The sequence below is a fragment of the Lates calcarifer genome, linkage group LG13 (assembly GCF_001640805.2).
Source record: "Lates calcarifer isolate ASB-BC8 linkage group LG13, TLL_Latcal_v3, whole genome shotgun sequence".
NCBI lineage: Eukaryota > Metazoa > Chordata > Actinopteri > Centropomidae > Lates > Lates calcarifer.
Window position 1 is genome coordinate 22,677,611 of NC_066845.1, and position 19,020 is coordinate 22,696,630.

At 38.4% G+C, this 19,020-nt stretch overlaps 2 protein-coding genes across 2 annotated transcripts in view; one reads left to right on the forward strand and one right to left on the reverse strand.

Moving 5' to 3' along the window:
- Window positions 1-6,623, forward strand: part of LOC108878692 (whirlin) — a 58,616-nt gene extending 51,993 nt beyond the window's left edge. Inside the window, exons 11-13 of the mRNA XM_018669635.2 lie at window positions 13-188; window positions 1,072-1,200; window positions 3,366-6,623. Of these exons, the coding sequence (XP_018525151.1) occupies window positions 13-188; window positions 1,072-1,200; window positions 3,366-3,542 (482 nt within the window). The 3' untranslated portion in view covers window positions 3,543-6,623. The remainder of the gene's footprint in view (window positions 1-12; window positions 189-1,071; window positions 1,201-3,365) is intronic.
- A 2,590-nt stretch (window positions 6,624-9,213) lies between these two features.
- Window positions 9,214-17,028, reverse strand: LOC108878494 (phosphatidylinositol 4-phosphate 5-kinase-like protein 1). The gene is made up of 10 exons (XM_018669260.2): window positions 15,404-17,028; window positions 14,742-14,930; window positions 13,969-14,019; window positions 13,638-13,792; window positions 12,605-12,729; window positions 11,697-11,731; window positions 11,548-11,603; window positions 11,348-11,460; window positions 11,058-11,220; window positions 9,214-10,343 (listed from the first exon to the last, which is right to left on the reverse strand). The coding sequence occupies exons 2-10, from the start codon at window positions 14,928-14,930 to the stop codon at window positions 9,899-9,901; spliced, it is 1,332 nt and encodes a 443-aa protein (XP_018524776.1). The 5' UTR covers window positions 15,404-17,028; the 3' UTR covers window positions 9,214-9,898.
- Window positions 17,029-19,020: the final 1,992 nt, after the last annotated feature.

A 19,020-nucleotide genomic window follows, 5' to 3' on the forward strand; every position in this document is an offset into this window, starting at 1 on the left:
CATTCCACCCAGGGGGTACACTGTCCCAGCTATCAGACAGTGGCCAGACTCTGAGTGAGGACAGCGGGGTGGATATAGCTGAGGCAGGAGGCCTCAGTAGAGATGGCAGCCCTCGACCCTGCAAGAACCAGAAAAGCCATCTGGAACAGCCAGTGGCACATGTGCCTCTTCCAGGGGCCACCAGACAAGTGAGGCCTTCATGCTGTCATAAATAACCATAGTTATTAGGTTCATTATGTTTCTGATAGTTTATTCTGAACAAGTTCAAATTGTGTTGTCCCACACAGTCCCACAATAAAATTACTCACCAGTTTGTGATTTCAGTTCTCTGGAACTTCTTCTATTGCTTTCACTTCCTTTATGGAATAAAATTAGTGAACAGATACAACAATGTGATTAACCCTTTCACACAATTATTATTTTTATTTTCTGAAGCAGTGAGAACATATGATGTTGTATTATATTACATTTCTCATATCAGCGCTCAGTCTTATCAAAAGATATTTAATCCCTGGTGGTATCCATTTGAACTGGAATACACTAACTGCTGCTGCTGAATGATACACTTGGACACCAGCATTACCTCAGACTTTTGTCAAATCATTTTATGAGCAGAGAATGTTTCAGTTTTGTCCAAAAGAATAAGAGCTGATAAAGTGGGATCTACGGATAGCCAAAGAATGTTGTCTGCATACAAAAATAAGTTGTGTTCTCTACCCTCTGTTTTCACTCCCTAAATTCCTGCTTCTGCCCTTACTGAACAATAAAGGCGAGAGTGGATCTCCTTACTTTAATAGCCTTGAAAGCTGAAAAAAGAAAGAACCACTGGGTAGGACTGATGCTCTTGGCTCACTATAGACAATTTTTAACCAATTGATGAATTCTGACTCAAAATCAACTTTCAAGACATGTATTCAAAATCCCCACTCTACCCTATCAAACCTTCTCCATATCAAAGGAGAAGACTGCTACTGGAGTGTTTTCTTGACAGCTCATCCACAAATGATGACAATATAAAGTTTGACCTTGCCTGTAATTGTTGTAACCCCTCTCCAATTTTTGTCCCAGTAGACTGGCTCACCGGTCCCCGTGCCCACTGCTACCCTGGTACGAGTGGTGAAAAATGCCAACACCCTTGGCATCGCTATTGAGGGGGGAGCCAATACACGCCAACCTTTGCCACGCATAGTTACCATTCAGGTGAGATAGTGATACAATATTGTTTGGCTTAGCTTTCTTTATCTTTGCAGAGAAATGCATCATATTTCCCTTTCTGCTTTAATAGAGACTCTGTCTTGCTTGTAAATCTGATTTGTTTTGCACAGGGTTCTAAAGAAATTTGCAAATACAAATACTTTTTTTCCAAGTCCAACAAGTACTCAAAAAGCAAAGCAGTGCATTTTCATCAGTGTTTTATTGGGGTTGATGGTGAGAGGCAGTAACATCAGCTTGATACTTTTTCACGTGCAATACTACCTCCAACACCTCTAAAGAGACCTTGATGTGTAAAATCAGTAGTTTCCCTTTAACCTATCTGTTTACATAGAGATTTTCTTTTTCAATCAAACCACTTCATTTTAAAGTTATTTGCATATATTCAAGAAAGTGGCCCTGCAAAGTTTATTTGTGCATCCTTGCCAAATATGTGGTGCTAGAAGCCTGGTAAAGTATTGAACCCTAACCCTACCCTACTCACAGGGCTAGCTGATGAACTGCAGGCAAGAAAACCACTAACTAATTAGCCAAGTGGGAAATGTGAGTGCTAGTCCATAACAATAGAGTACCTCTCCAGACTTGCTGGCTTGCTATCAGTCAGCTGCAGCATATTTAAGAGACCCAAAACTTAGCTGCTAATGTTGACATCAGTCAGTTTAGCTAAATGTTAGTAAATTCTTGTTCTTCAGCAAAACTGAGAATGAGAATCATAAACACAGAGGATATGCCCACTCTCCTAACCTTATTTATTGAGTATAATCAGGCTGGTTTTGTTTGGCTGGAACTGTTGGTCAGTTCTGTCTGCCTGTTGAAAAAAACTACACTTACAAAATCTTCATTTACTTGTTGGAAATGTCAGGTATTAGCACAAGTAAATAAGTAAGTGAACTCTGTTTATAAAGTGCCTTTCAAAACCAGAGTTACATGGTGTCGTACAGAGTAAACACTGAAGAAAAATACAGAATTAAAGACAGAAAATGGTCATATACAAACAAAATGATAAAAACTCCACAGAGGGCTATCAACTAAACAGTAAACATGATAGCCACCTACTGAGGTTCTTGAAACACTGAGCTGCTTTTTATCACCTCAGCCTTGTACTCTTGGCCACTGCTCTGAAGCAACTTGGGATTACCCCCTTGCTCACAGGCATATTAATGATGGTTGTAGAAGCAGCTGGGAGCATGTCTGATTCATTACCCATCTCTGAGTCAGCAGAATTAATTGATTATTACCCTGTATGCTCAACAGTGATGTTTTCAGCTGCTACTTTGTAAATGAATGTCACAGCAAATAACCATGTTTAACACAGAGGATTAAACGGAATTGGGTAATTTTGGCAGTTGCACTGTTTATCCTGAGAAGCAGAATGGGTAGATGGATTACACCTCTTGCTCTATTAGGCTGTCTTGTAGAAGAAGGTCATGATACAGTGTGCACACAGAGACACCCATACACAGTGACTCTGCTGACAAATGACTCGTCTCAGTCACTGACTCCAATCCTTCATTTTCTTCAACATCTTTTTAATGCCAGGTATGAAAGCTTCTCAGCAGGGAAACAGTTAAACTAGGTGACTTTCTAAATTTATCTAAAGTACAGGAATGGAAGAAAATGTTCTTTTGAAGTTGGAACTTGGAAGGCCTACTTGTGAATTATAGTGTTGTGAATTGAGAGACACACTCTGACATGTCATCAGAATGCAGATGTTGCTGTGTGTGCTGGATATGAAATTGGTGGCCAATGAAAATCAGTGCAGCTTTTAATATACTGGAATTGACAGTACAATTCACAAGTAGGCCTTCCAAGTACATGTCCTTGCTATTGATATTAACAGTGTCTTCAGTACCCATGGCCCTTTCAACAGGTGTAGCATTGAGTGCTGAAGATAACCCTATTGTTACAACTCCTGTAAACATCCAAGATCAAACAATATGTTCCTGGAATTTCTGTTTTTAAAATTACTGCATAATCTTCAAGCCTAGTTGTATCAAACTATAGGAAAGTTACCTTGTACTGTAAGTAAGTATTACAACAGCAAACACTAAGGTTTCTACTGACTAATCACTCATCTGTCATTGAAAGGAGTTATCTTTTAAAATATATCACATTATTGTCTACCTTCCCTCTCTCCATGTCCCTGTTGACAGAAAGGAGGCTCGGCTCATAACTGTGAGCAGCTGAAGGTGGGTCAGGTCATCCTGGAGGTCAACGGCATTCCCCTGAGAGGTCGGGAGCACAAGGATGTTGCCCGGATCATCGCTGAGGCCTTCAAGACCAAAGACAAGGACCACATTGACCTCCTGGTGACTGAGCCAAGAATATGATAGACTTTATGAAGACTTTGCACTTTATGCAGCTTGATTTAAGAGGACACTGTTTTACTGCTTTGAGGGAGCCATATGAACTCCACATGATGTTGTCCTGTAATCATGGCTCTCTTTTTAATTTCAGTGTTGAATGCACTCAACAGAGGTTTGCACTATTTAAATTCAGAAAAAATATATTACATTAATATTTGCGATACTTGGGTCAGATATTTGCATTTGTCCCTTTAGTTAATTCTTATTTATTAGTGTTCAAACCCTGAACATCACTATATATTTCATCAGGAGGATGGCTAGTGCTCATAGTGTGCTTGTTACATCAAACAATATTAACAGCCAGTCATATTACGGTCAGTCAAGGGAGTTGTCAGTTGTCCTGTATTTTTTATTCTTCACACAATAGCTGTGGAAACAGAGCCCTTCTGGAGGCCAGCGTACTCTCTGAAAGGATAATTTGGATTATTACAGCAAGGATCTTTGTAGTTTAGTTTTCATTTCTATCAGTGAAAATAACATTGTAATCCCGGGGTTAAATATGTAAAAATGTAAACATGAGGTCAGTCAGGGAATAAAAGATGACCAGGCAGGTTGAAAAGAAACAAACAGTATAGCCACTCTAGCTACTACTAAATTTGGAGATTAAATGGAAGTGAACACATCAGAAACAATAGTAAAAAATGTGTATTGCATTGGAAAACAAATGTTCATCCAATGAACAAATCCCCTTGTTTTAGTGAGAAAATTTAAAATTTCCCAAACTGTGTTGTAAACAGTTTACATTCCATTGCATTATCTATATACCACTCATCCTTAAAGGTCATGGGGTGGCCAGAGCCAGTCCCAGCCAGCACTGCACAAGAGGCGGGTCACCACAAGTCAATACTGTACTGCAAGATCAGATACTGGGATGGAAAGCAAATATCCTATCTGTGAACATCTCACATATATGTTCACTGTCAACATTTTTTCAATATTTACAACTTGCCAAATTCATAAATTAACAATATATACTAATTACATTGATAGAAAACATAATTATGTCATAGTTACATTTGGTGTAACCTAAAACTTAATTTCCAGCAGAGAGGATACAAGAGAGAAGACAAGAAGCAAGCAGAGACAAATGAACTAACTGTAGTGATGAAATAAGACCTCTGGTTAAAGTGTAAATTAAAATATCAACCTAGCTAACATCAGCTAACTTCCCCTGATAAATGGGTGCCTACTGTATGTAGTTACTTAGTTACTGAAATTGAATGTTAGTTTCCCTCTGTTCACTGCTCACTTTTCCATTGGGCTTAGAAAATACCCTTAGACCTCAGAGGGTGAAAATAATGATGAAGCAGACAACATGTAAAATCATAAAAAGAGAGGCCAATCAGCAAGTGGAGAATGAAACACTAGTTTGTATGTCATAAGACATAGTAGGAAATGTCCAATGCAATCAATACAAAACAAAAACATGGTATACACATAATTTGTGCAAGGAATTAAAACATGATCAGGTAGATTATTACAGGAGATCATGATAAGACCACGACTATGTGAACCTTAGAACCCTAATGGAGGTAGGAATTACTGTGTTTTGGTGACTTTTGCCTCTGCTGCTTTAATGCAATGACTCCTTTTTGACCCCATCTCCTGTGAGTCCCTGTGACAACTTATGACACTAGAACACTAAATCGATGGAATGCCCTTTATAAAACCATTTACTGTATTTATACTTTGTTTTATAGGACAACAAAGGTCCAACTGATTGCTTTGACTTCATATGATCTACAGCATGAATTTATTTCATAATCAGTTTTAACCCAGGCTCAGGGCAACCACATAAATGCACTATAGCTGATTTACCAGAAGCATGTTGTTGCCTACAGTAGAGTATTGTTAACTACAAACTCAGCTGTAGAAAGGGGCAGAACCATCAGTTATAGATGTGGCTTGCATTTGGTCTGTTCCTTTAAATGCATTTGCTTGTTCCATAAGCCTGATACATATTTTAGTATCTGTTGTTTTAATAACTGTAACCATAATCCAAAGTAGTACACTAGTGTCAAGTAATCAAAATTGAGAGAATATTAGTACATGCTTTCAAAATTGTATTTTATGCCAACTGTATTTATGAAGGTTATATTATATTTTTGTAATCTAATGACATGATCCCACTACAGTGAGACAATAGCAGTTACTAGAGTAACATAGGAGCTTAGTGATAAGATGTATGAGTAATACAACACTAAATTATCTGGATTCAAGGATAACATATTAGTGATAATACTGTACTATTTTAATGAGTGTAAATGAGATTATGTTTTTTGTTTTTGCAAACTGTTCAAAAATGATAAAGCTTGTACAGAAAAGGCTGCACACAGACTAATAGAGCTGTATATACAGTAAATGGTGACAGGCTGCAGAAATATGAAACACAATTATGTAACTCCTTTGTGGTTTATGTAAATACTGACATCTCTTGTGTGTTTCCATTCCCATGTCCTATCATAGCTGTCTTAGCACAAAAATATCCTTCAGAGCAAGTCACTTACTCTACTATTGGTTCTTACTATCTTTTTTCAAATGAAATATTACAAATATTCCCCAAAGTAATTTCCTGTAGATACAATAAAAAGTGATAAAAATAAATAACTAAATAAATAAAGGATATGTGTTATGTTACTTTGATGTAAAGACAAAAGCTGACAAGAAATGTTTTGTTTGTTTGTTTACTTTTTCAGCTGTGTAGGTGTGTAGATTCACATGACTCATGGCTTGTTAAGGTATAAAAAGGCTCAGAGAAGGAAACAGAGAGCTCAGATTTCTTTGAGATGGGGCAGAATTGTAACAGGTGTAGTGATTCTGTGTCAGCTGTCGAAGGGCTGTTGAGTTGACTCTTTTACACTTTTTGAGTGATATTGATATTCTGTGTTTTTTTTTTTTTTTTCTTTCTGACAACAAACCCCATGTGTAGATCCAAATCAACAATGAATGTATCCTACTGGAAAGTGTTTTGTATGAATCCAAAGCCAGATATATCCTATTCCTCTGTGCCATAGAGCTCCATTAAAAAGACATCAGTGAGCCACAGTGTTGCACTGGGTGACATGCTCTGTCATTACCATGAACACACACTGTAATCTATTTAGGCATTTACATCCTCAGGCATTTTCATCATACGAACTAATGGGCTTTGAGCTAAGATCTAGATACAGGGTAGGGACAGAAGTGTATTAAGAGACAGGCTAACACATCATCGGTTTTGGTCTTTTCATGGAATTTTTGTTGACAGTAAGAATAACATCAGCCTTATCCTTAACAAGACAAAAAGAAAAATATACATAAAGCATTTAGCCTGTTTGGACTTTGAAGATAATAAAATAAATAAATAAAGAATAATTAAAGGTGTGCAAATGTGTGTGTCTGTGCTAGAAAGCACTATTGTATAGAAGTGCTGTATGAATGTGTGTGTGAATGGGGTGAATGTGATCTGTAGTGTGAAGCGCTTTGAGTAAAGTGCTATATAAGTACAGTCCATTTAATCTGCACACCCAGCTCCTCCTCCCAGATACTTTTAATTTTGTGGTCCACAAAATATAAAAAGAATATCAAATACATTGGCATTTGGATGTCTGCAAGAGTTTCTGGAGATTCAGAAACAGTTATACCAATATGCATATTAACACAGCACACTGGCAGAGAACTTAACAAAAATAGTTAGGATCAGGACCAGGTCAGGGTTACTCTATGGTAATCATATGTTCGTGAGCAAAAACCTTTGCATGTATTCGGTATCTCACTGAGGGCAATGGGGTGGTTGTGGCTTTGGAGGGAGAGAGGGTCATCCACTAACTGGAAGGGTGATGGTTTCATCCCTGGCTCCTCTAGTCCACATGTTGAATTGTCCTTGGGCAAGATACTGAACCCCAAATTACACATATGGACGTGTGTGTGAGAGTCCAGTCAATTTACCATTTAACTTGAAGCACCTCATAACAGAAATTTGTCTGAGTTCATATTAATTGACGATGTCGTTTTTCTGTCTTTTATGTTAAAACAAACAATCTGAGGACATCACATTAACTTTTAATTTGTGTACATGTTTATTATTATATACGAGTTATGGCTATTAAATAATGCTGTCATACAATTTTATTGAACAGTGTTGTTCTCCTTCAACATACTCACCTTCTGCATCAACACACCGCTGCATTCTGGTCTTCCACTGATCAAAGCAGTGCAGTAGGTCTACAGTTATCTCAGATCCTCTGTCATGACCGAGAGTGCAATGTGAGCTGGCACGTTGCCTTGATGAAGAATGAAACCATTTTTCCACTCTTTCTCCAACCTTTTTTTTCTTTATCAGTGCTCAACTTTTAAGCTAATCTTTTGCTTAAACCAACACTTTTGCATTTCTGTCTTCTGTCTGCATGACTTGACTGCTTTAAAATGCATCACATACACTGGGCTATTGCTTTGTTATAAACCTCATTTGTATCAAGCTGGCTTCCATTGCTTTTTCCAGTAGCAGCATGCTGACTTTACAAAAAGCTGAAGAGTTTCTACTTCTTTTTCCATCACTGCTAATAAAGATGTGAGCTCTGTTTCTAGGAAATACTGGTTTCCATAGTGTTGAAATGACTCACAGCTCTTATACTGCCTCTCTGCCTGTGGCCTTGAGCGCATTAAAATGTTGCATAAATGGAGCTTGTGCTAGATTTATAGCAAGATAACAAGATAACAAGATTTCTGAAAGTAAAGTAAATGTTGTCTCTGTTGCTGTTTAAACCTCAGGCTGAATAGTATTCACTAATACATTTCTATAGTTGAACACTGACTTCTCCCACATCCCTGATTTACTAATCAGACATCCAGCTCATTGCTTTTTTGTTCTTACTTTTTCCTGCACCAGGAAAATCATGTCGATCAAAACAACAATGCATCTTTAGTGGGAAATTAAAAACAGCTGAGTTCACATACTTCAAAGCTCTTACAATCAAAGAGCTTGGTCTGTCTCACATTTTCATTAGCATTTGGGAAAGGCTCCCCCCAGTGGCTCCATTAAGAATTACAGGTGAATGTGTGGAAAGTGTTATATAACCAGGTTAATCACATTAATACTGAAGGCTGTTTGAACCATAATATTAACCTGGAAACCAGATGAATAAGTGAGCTCATATTAATTCACTTACATTCATAGACTACCATAATATATCAGAGAAATGTGAGTAAAACAATATTCATGACCAGAAATCAAAAGACACCAGTTTTGATGAAGGAAAAGAGCAGGAAGAATATAGACCAGGTGTCTGAGTCTAGACATTAAGACAATTTGTCTAAAGATATATTTATTAAGGAATATATACTGCCTGAGTGTTCAGCTCTGAAACTGGATTTTGACAAAGGGCCTCTCCACAAGACAGCAAGACAGGGCCACAAGATATAAAAAACATATGACCTACCTTCACATCCTTATCCATTCAGTTTATATATTATGCTTTAGTGATTTCAATCAAATTATTCCAATTGTACTAGGAAAATGTTCACATAAACTAAAATCCAGACATCTGTACCATCATAGTTATCCAATTACAGTTATAAACATTCAAATTGTTGTGGTATGTGGAAATGATGATGACAGGTTGGAGTGAATGGAGGTAAATCCACTGAACAAAAACTGTAGTTCTCATTTACCTTTTAATACATGAAGAGTACACTATATGATAACTGCTTGTATTTAACTGACTGAATATTAAAATGACTTTATACAATCAATAAGCTGTTGTAAATCACTGGTAAAACCAATAAAGCTTTAAAGGTATTAAAAGTTGTACTTTCATGTGCATTTCACAAAAATCATATATCAGTGAGAAAGAGGAAAAGTCACAACTGAGAATATGCATAGTGCCCCCACCCCACCCCCCATTTGTTTATATTGCCTATAGCATAAGTCCCTGAAACTGCACAGAAAATCTCCACATCTATTGACTGGTTGCACTTACACCCCAGATATCCACTTAATGTCGCTGCATCACATTTTGATTGAGTGACTGCTCTGTCATTTCCCTATCATCAATCATCATCATCATCATTGTGCATACTGAAAGCATGCTTACACTTGTTTGGATTTTACTTGTATAAAGCACTCATCTTTATTCTGCTACAATACCATATTGTAAGTATTTACAGTATATACTGTATATTCAAAGTGAGTTTTACCCATGGGCAGGTCCTCCTAAAACGGACCTGACATGACAGCAGATTTTCTCCAGCAGCTGCAACTGAGTCACAGCACCATCCAGTGGACAGTGAGGGTTATACAGAAAGTGCCATGTTTATCAGTAATGAATGTCTTCTGCATTTTGTCACTGAGTGTGATCCTGTATCCACTGGCAGAACCTGCGTGAGTACTTGGCAGGTCTAACTGTGGAAAAGGCCCTGCCTGGGTACCGGAGGCTTTTCCACAGGTTCTCCAGTCTTTTCTTCCAGTTGTAGACAGTAAAAATGTCTATAATGCCCACAAAGTAGCGAGAGTCTGGCCCATCAATCACATGAATCCCATTCTTGCAGTTGGGCAGCAGCCTTTTATGATGCTTGTGGAATTCCTGCAGTACTGAGTCAGTCCTGGTTTCTATAGCATCGTGGTTTATCTTTTGGAGGGGGATTCCTTCACTAGTTCCCTCAGCCACTGCCTGTTCCTGGTCAGACCCACAGTTTGTAGTATCTGGTACCGCCTTATCCCAGGTCTCTTCCAGTAATGGAATGGTGGGAGGGTCTGACACTGTGGGACTGTCATCCAAGTCCACAGACCTAAGGGAGAGAAAAACAGAATTCAAAAGACATAGTATTTCATAAAAGTTGCTCTGAAAAACAGGGCTTATTATGAAAAGCTTGTCTTGGGTTTAACAAACTGAACCAGGCTTAATCTTTCCTTCATAAATCCAACTCTTAGCTCATATTAGCCAGACTAGTTCTGATCTATGGACTGCTCATCCATGACACTAAAACATAGTCCTATCATCAAACAGTGGTCACATAAGTACACAGAAAATGGAAATGTAAAGACAAAACTGTAATGTTTGCAGTTTCAAAGCAGAACATATTCAACATAAAATATGGCTAGTAAATTATTTATTACAGCAAAATAAACAAAACCTCTGTAATATATAATATAAATAAAATTTAATCAATTAACAAGACAACATTTTTGACAAAACAACATTTTTTATCAAAATTTTTTCAACCCTCACAAAGGATGAAAGGATTACGCTTTACACACTTTTTCTCTAAATCAAGTCCATTATGGGTTCTCCTTTTCATTACAACCCAGCCCAGTCCAGCTCAATAAATGAGCAAAGCATAAGTTTAATTCAGTTTATTGAGGCAAACATGGAGGTGGTTTGAATGATGGCGTGAATTGGGAACAAATTAATTAGTACAGTAGGTGGGTGTTTACAAGCAACACAGGCCAGGCAAGCAAGTGGTCAACAGCTTGGTTTGTACTTCCTCAAAGGATATACCTACTTTGTGGCTTGAATAACAAGATTTGCCAAAGAGTGTTTTCCTTTGAGCTCATCTTGGTGTAGAGGTTGATGGGCCAGCAGGAGACTATAGTCCAGCACATTAAGCTCCTGAAGAAAGGCAGCATCTGCTTTCACTTGACTGGCAAACCAGGATTTCTCTTGACCTACAGCAACCAAACAGACATTTCCATTTCCACTGTTGAAAACACTTAATTTGGATTGCTCAGTGGCATCAATCATATGATTGAGGAAATAAGCACAGTAAGTTGGTGTAGGGATGAGGACACTTACCTAATGAAATGAACTGCCCTGATAAGTTTCTGTCCTTCAGCACTTTTATTATTTGTTTCCCCCCCGTGTCAGGGTTAGTCCATCTACCCACCTCACAGCCTTTAATGTCATATCTATGCAACAAAAACATCACTTTATACACCAATAAAATATATATCCAAAATCCACACAACAAAACATGGGGAAAACAGATAATGTACCTGATATTGATCCTCTCATCAGGATAAAACACACTCTGCATCACAATGAAGTACTTCTGGAGAGCAGACACACAACACTGCATTGTAACTACTGATACTGTAATGATACAGTGGATAATGATCCAATGGTTATGATGTTTCCGAAATACCTTCATTTGATTTGGAATAACAATCCTGTGGACACCTGGAAAGTGGAAAGAAGAATGCATATTATCAAATCAATGCTTTAAAAGATGAAATTGTCAATGTTTATAGACACAGCAACAGGTCAATAGGACCAAGATTAGGGCCTACCTGCAGGTCAAGAATAGTCAATTGCACACATGAATCCTGTGTATATGTATAAAATACATAAATTAACAGATAAATGTGAAAATAAATGGTATTCAGAATTATTCTTTTATATTTTGTTATTTTTCCTTTACATTTCCACATCTATTTTCTTGTTCCCTTCCAAATATATACCTTTTTATGGCACTCCTCTGACTCCATATTTTTGTGGCCGTATGTTGAGAGGTGAGGGGTTGCTTACATATTTTCATAGGCAAACAGGAGCTTGACAACCAAAGCTTGGGAAGCACTGAATTAGGGTATATTCATTCATTTATTATCTACTGTAAACCACTTATCAATTAAGGGTCACAGAGGGGCTGGAGCCTATCCCAGCTGACATTGGGCTAGAGGCAGGGTACACCCTGTACAGATCGCCAGTCAACAGTTAACCTGCATGTCTTCGAACTGTGGGAGGAAGCTGGAGTACCCAGAGAGGAACACACAGGAACAGGGAGAACATGCAAACTTGACACAGAAAAGCTCCAGGTGAACCGGGGCTCGGTTCGCTTCTTGGTGGTGACACAAGAGATGACAGTACCAAACACCGCACCACTGTGCTGCCCTGAATTAGGGCACAATAAGCAACAATTCCTTGTGATTGGACAAGCACAATTTTTTGGACTCCTGAGGACTGCTAGTGCTCAATGGTGACAGCATCCTGCAGGGTAAATCTGCTTCAGAGGTGGACATGACCACTCTACTCTATTGCTGAAGCTACTCTTACCTAGAAATCTCACCATCAGTGAGTGCGGGTATTTCTCCAAGTGGTCCATATATGCCTGCAGATTGGACAGGAGAAACCTGACCTCACGCCTGCTTTGGGTCTTAAGGAAGAACCTCTTGTCATTCCTAAAAACCAAGAATAACTCATCACCAGATGATAATATTAATATTAGACAATTTTCAAATCCCCAGAGTACGTTAGATGAGCCAGACGTGCTACAGTGGGTACCACAACTGCTGGAATGAATACTGGCACCAGTGACACCAGATACAGTTCTGCAAACATACAGTAAATAGGGTAAATAATAATAATAAATTAATAATAATAATAATAAAACACATATGAATGAGTCTATATGCAAAATATTGGTCCCTTGTTAATCAGTAGAAAAAAGTTTTGAAATAGTCCTTAAATCCCTGAACAAACTATTAAGAATGGGATTTAGAGAGCTGCTAGCTGGATGCCTTGGTGGAAATAATGTTCAGCTGTCTAGTGTGAGGTTAAAAGTTACAGGTCAGTTACACTTAAATCTTGGTCCCTTGTCAGACAATGTAAAAACAAAGAAGACGCTTCTTACCTCCACAATCTTATTTATCTATTTTTATAATTTATTTAATTCCCCAAGCAAGATATTACTGCTTTTGTCCATTTTACTCAGCAGCAAGTCTTCTCTGTTTTGAAGGTACAGCACATCACCCACCTATGCTGTTTCTGCCCATCCACCAACCTAACCTCCACACTCTTTCCATCTGCAACTTCCTACACTGTCCCTAAATGTTGGAACTGGACATAAAAAGTAAGGCACAGAGCCTTCCACTATGAACAAAGTTCCTAGGCATACTGCATTGCAACTGAAATATGTATATGAGTTTATATATGTGTGTGCCCCTGTACTTGAAAAATTAGTTTGAGTTTTTGGCCTTCAGGGTAAGAACATTTTGGGTGTTAGATTAGTTTGCAATTAAAGTCAGGATGAAATGGTAGAGAGTTAGTCAATTAAAAGTCTCTATGTGTAACAGAGGATTATGCTCACGTGACAAAGAAATCTGCCTTGCTTTTGGAGTTGCTGACAAACTGGAGGTAGTAGCCACCTAAGCAGAGAGAATTCATATATTCCCCTTCTGTGATGTCCAGTGATTGCCTGAGTTTAGCAAACACTGATGGTGCAAATGTCTGCATCTCAAAGTCCTGGAAGGTTAGGATTAAAAAGATGCCTTGAAAATGAGTGTTTAATAGCTTTCATTTGCTTGACAGGAACTTGTAAAAGAAAATAAAAGTATGAATGGGCAAATATATTTCAATATGTGATCATAATTGATGACAGTATCCTGGTCTTGAAGCAAATGAAAGCTTTAAAAACTTGCCTCATAGGTTTGAGTTTCCTCTGTCTTGAAATCCTCATCTGTGAGTGTATCCTGTGCAAAAGATCAAGTATTTATGAGTTAAGTTATACACTGACCAGTCATAACATTATGACCACTGGTGGATGAAGTGAATAATATCAGTCATCTTGTTACGATATTCTTCTGAGGAACCTTTGGTCCTGACATTCATTTGGACCTGTGGGACCTGCCTAATATTGCATAGATCCCCTTCATACTGGGGGACCTATTTAAAACAGTTCTGACCTGTTGAGGCTTGGACATGGGATCTCTGAAGATCTCCTGTACTGTCTGGCACTGGGACATTTGCAGCAGATCCTTTGGGTTCTATGGGTTGTGGGACAAGTGCTCCATTGATCTGACTTGTTCTGGATCATCTGGGGAGTCTGGTGGCCAGGTAAACACCTTGGGCTCTTTGTCGTGTTCCTGGAGATATTTCTGAGCAGTTTTTGGGGTGTGGTGGGAACATTATCCTTCTGGGGGAGACCCCTGACATTGGGGAGTGTTGTTGCCATTGGGGGGTGTTTGGTCTAAAACAATGATTAGGTGGCTGGTATATGTCAAAGTAACATCCAGATGAATGAAGGACCCATGGTTCCTCAGCAGAACATTGTATTGTAACAAGATGATGAATGCTATTCACTTCAGCTGTCAGTGGTTTTAATGTTATGGCTGATCGGTGCATATGCATTGTTTCATGTTTACAATCTAACCAGTTAGACATACACACATACTTAAATGAAAAGATTGTTCACCTGGCCTGGTGTGTCCATAGTGGCCTGAATTAAATTTTGCATGCCTTCTTTTATCATGGATGTCAGATGATAGCACTCATGCTCTGGGTTGATCTCAAAAACCCCTAGCATCCTCCATCGCCATCTCAAATGCCACCAGAATCTTCGCCTGGCAACTTTGGAGGTGCCAGCAGCTTTTCTCTGTGCCATCTGTGACAGCAGACAGACATGAGTTTAATAGGAAAAGCAAAATAGGGAACTCAGTTAGACATGAAATAAATAAAAATGGACCAAACCAAAAATCCATCTTGATTTAGGTGAACTACATAATTAGTGGTAGTTTTACATGAGTCTTGGATATGTGGCTAGTCTGGTTACTACAACTGTATGTTGGACTTTAATGTCTCATGTTAGTAGTGTTGGGATATAAGGATACAACTACATTTAAGTATAATAGCTGAATCAGCTATAACAAATGTGAAGCCATGAATTAGAATTCCATATGTGGTTGAACAACCAAAGCACAAGCCAAAGGGGACATTTTAGATTTTCAAGTAGCCTTAAGTTTATAAAGATAACTAGCCACTCACATTTAAGAGACCAGGCTAATGAAATATGTATGAGTAGTCTTGTTTCTGGATCTAGATCGCTATAAGCTAAATCACATATAACTTAGGTCTTACCTGGGGTTCTTGCTTGTACTATAGTGTGAAACGCAGCAGATGGTTCATACAATTTGTCTGCCCACACAGTGTGTCTGAAATGAGACTTGTCTTTGTGTTTATAATGTTCCCTCCCATTCTAACTAGTACCGCATTCCTGGCAGGTTAGACAAGCTCTGCAGGGTGTGCCACATGCAAAAGTAAAGGTCACTGTATTCCTCACTGTATTACAAAGACAAACTCCTGAGGAGAGCAACCACCCAAATTAAAAGTGTATAAGTGAGACAAAAATAATAACCACAGATTCACTGACAGGACAAAGTAAATTTTTGTTTTATATAAAGATGTGCAATAAAACTTACCAAGTGGCAAATCAACCTTTATATCTGACCCCTAACCTCAATATACACACTAGCCACTTTGCCATTCCCCCTAGCCGGACATCTAGTTGTTTCTGTGTATGGTTACAAATACTTTTCCTTTAATTCTCTGAAAACCACTACCATAACCACAGCTTAGGTGCTTGAGGTGTGTACCTCCTACAAAGGCTTTTGATTGTCCTTGAAATCATTAAGCATTCCTGTGAAAATCAAGGTTTGGGATGGGTTGTGGTTTCGGGCACGGAATTTTAAAAAGTTGTCTCAAGACAGGCAGGTGGTTTTGGCATAATCTGAATTGTGACTGGATCGGAATGACAAGTAGTAGTGGGTTGTCAGAAGATGAAGAAATGGAGACGGAATGGACACGTAGTGTGAATAGTAGGAAAGGAGGGGGAGTAGGGAGGAAGGATAGAGGAAATAGCCAAATTTCACTGTCAGGGAAGCGAGGTTAGAAGATGATGAGGAAAGACGAGACGTTAAGAGGAAGATTGTGAAGGAAGAGTTTAAGGTAATGCTTAAATTCAATGTAAGTAGTTAGATATCATCGGTCAGTCCAAAGTGAAGAAGGTGCTTGGGGATATTGAAATGGCGAAAGTGTTACATGATGGCAGTGTGTTGGTGAAATGCAAAAGTGCAGAGCAGAGAAATAAAGCAATGAAGCTGCAATCGGTGAAAAAGAAGTAGTGGAGAAAAAGTTGGTTGGTGAGGTTAGAGGAGCTAGGGAAGTGATAACAGGAATCCCCATCTGGGAAAACTTGGACAAACTGAAAAAAGTGACGAAAGGGGGAACAGTCACGGGAATTAGGTGGTTGCAGGCCTACAGAAATGGGGAGAAAGTGACAGTGAGACAGTGCTGCTACAGTTCACTGAAGAGGTACTTCCAGCAAAGGTGATGGTCGGTTACATGAGCTTTAATGTTAGAGCATATGTTCCTCCTGCCATCAGATGTTATAAATGCCAGCAGTATAGTCATACTGCTAATGTATACCGAGGAAAAGAGAGGTGTGGAAGATGTGGAGGAGAACATGCATACAGAGAATGTGGCAATGAGGATAAGGTTAAATGTTGTAACTGTGTTGGAAACCACAGCCTATGTTCAGTCAGGAAGCAGGCAGTGGAGAGTCAACACGTTAAGCTAGAACGCAGAGTAACAGTGAAAGGAGAGAGGAAGGAGTCAGTCAGAGAGTACATGAAACAAGTACAGGATTAGGACAGGTGTAAAACTGCAATACAGGAATATCAATTAACAAGTTAGTGCAATTTTAGCCTATGTTATCAACTGTTCTGAGCAAGCAAAAACCAAGACAGGAAAAACCTTTCTTAAACATAAATAAATAAATAAATACATAAATAAATAAAGAGCTATCATGGGAAAAGATACAAGCAGATCTCAGTCAAGGAGAAGGAACTTTTGAGGCAACTTCTCATATAATTGGTAATAATGTCAGTAATGTTGTTACTCCAATGGAACACCAGAACGCCCTACTACAGTAACTGTAGTATAGTCCTGCTGTCAATATCCCAAAATACCAAGTAAGTTATTGACTAACACAAAAAACACCAAGGGAAATATAGGAATGCAAAAAGTAGCACAGGAATTAACTTGGGATCACAGGGAACCACAATATCACAGATCAGATTTTTTCCTGTCTCCTTGCAAAGTATAGAATACAACCCTAAAATGACAAACTGTTGCTAATACATGGGGCACACTCAGCAATCCGTTACAATCCATTATTGGACCTGCTTTGTATATTATGTACACTATTTAACAACAAGCCTGATCTGACTTGTTAAGGTTTTCTCTATAAAACATATTCTCTAACAGAAACATTCTTTAATGTTACATTTAAGTGATAAATGTAGATGATGAATTTAGAAGATAATTAACCTTGTTGTCAGTAGGAAGTTGTCCAAAAGCATGTATAACTTGAGACCATTTTGATGGGATCACATCAGCCATGACACCTGTCAACACGTTGTAATTGATGAGTACTCAGAAGTCAGCAGCACTTACTTGTCTTCATTTGATCTCATCTACTCACCAGTTCAGTTTTATGACCCTGTCTTGTACAGTTGTGATGCTATTGCAGTGATAAAAGTACAGTTTAAGTACCTGGTGACAGTATGTGCTTAAATGATTATTGATTACCAGTAACTGCCAGATATAAGCCATGACAAATTCCATTTTCATTTAAGTGCTATTCTGAGGAGTTACAGAGAGAGAGGGAAAAAAAATCTGTCCTTACCACTTAACTCTAGTGTTGTAAAGAAAATTCAGGGACCACAAAGATTTCCTGGCCCTTGACGATGACTGGTTAATAATATATTTTAGATTCCCTTGAGGCTGCTCTTGAACCACTGATTATTGCATTCGCTGCAGTAACGTGTTGCCACTCACTGTATTTACTTTTGCTTGGGACTCCACTGTGGTGACCAGCAAGTAATATATCCTCTCCAACCTCTACCTTACCTACAAAACTCAGAAAAAAAATTCTTTCTTTCTTTCTCTCGGTAGCTGCCGTGAGAGAGAGACTGATCAGTGGCTTTTTTATATGCATTAACATTCATGAGGTGCTTTGCATTGACCACTTATGGTTAAGCGTGGGTGTGTAGAGGGCGGGGCATGAGGCTGATCATCGTACGATCATTTTCAGGTGATCTGATTTATAAAGAGAACATTGCCTGCAGGATTGCGTCCGCATGGTTTTATCTGAATTTTTTGTGGCGTACGCTATTTTCATCTTTTGAGCATACGTACCTCTCACCCAGTGTCAGCTGACAACCCTTAAACGCTAAGCGGTACAGATAATGGATGGGTGGATACAGTTTGACCTATTTTCATCAATCTAATTCTTTGACCTTTTTTATGTCAACATGGCCTTATTGCTGCTGTTAGAGACAAGCAACCTAAACATGCAGAGGCATTCCAGGATGGCTTAATATCTGAGGAGAAAATTATGATTATCCTTCTCATGGTGATTCGTTTTAATCTGATTTGATCAAACAAAATTACATATAAATTATAGGCTATTACTCATTACTATTACACAGAATTGCATTTACCCAGATAAGGTTTTTCATAATTTTTTTTTTCATAGTTGCACATCCATTTTCTTTGGAGGTCTTATGGCTGTGCTGAAAATATTAAAAGGGACTATATGCTGACACTGCATGACAAAAGTACAGGCTAAAGCATAACATGCCTTCAGAAGTACAAAATTATACTGTACTATAATGACAACATTATACTAATGA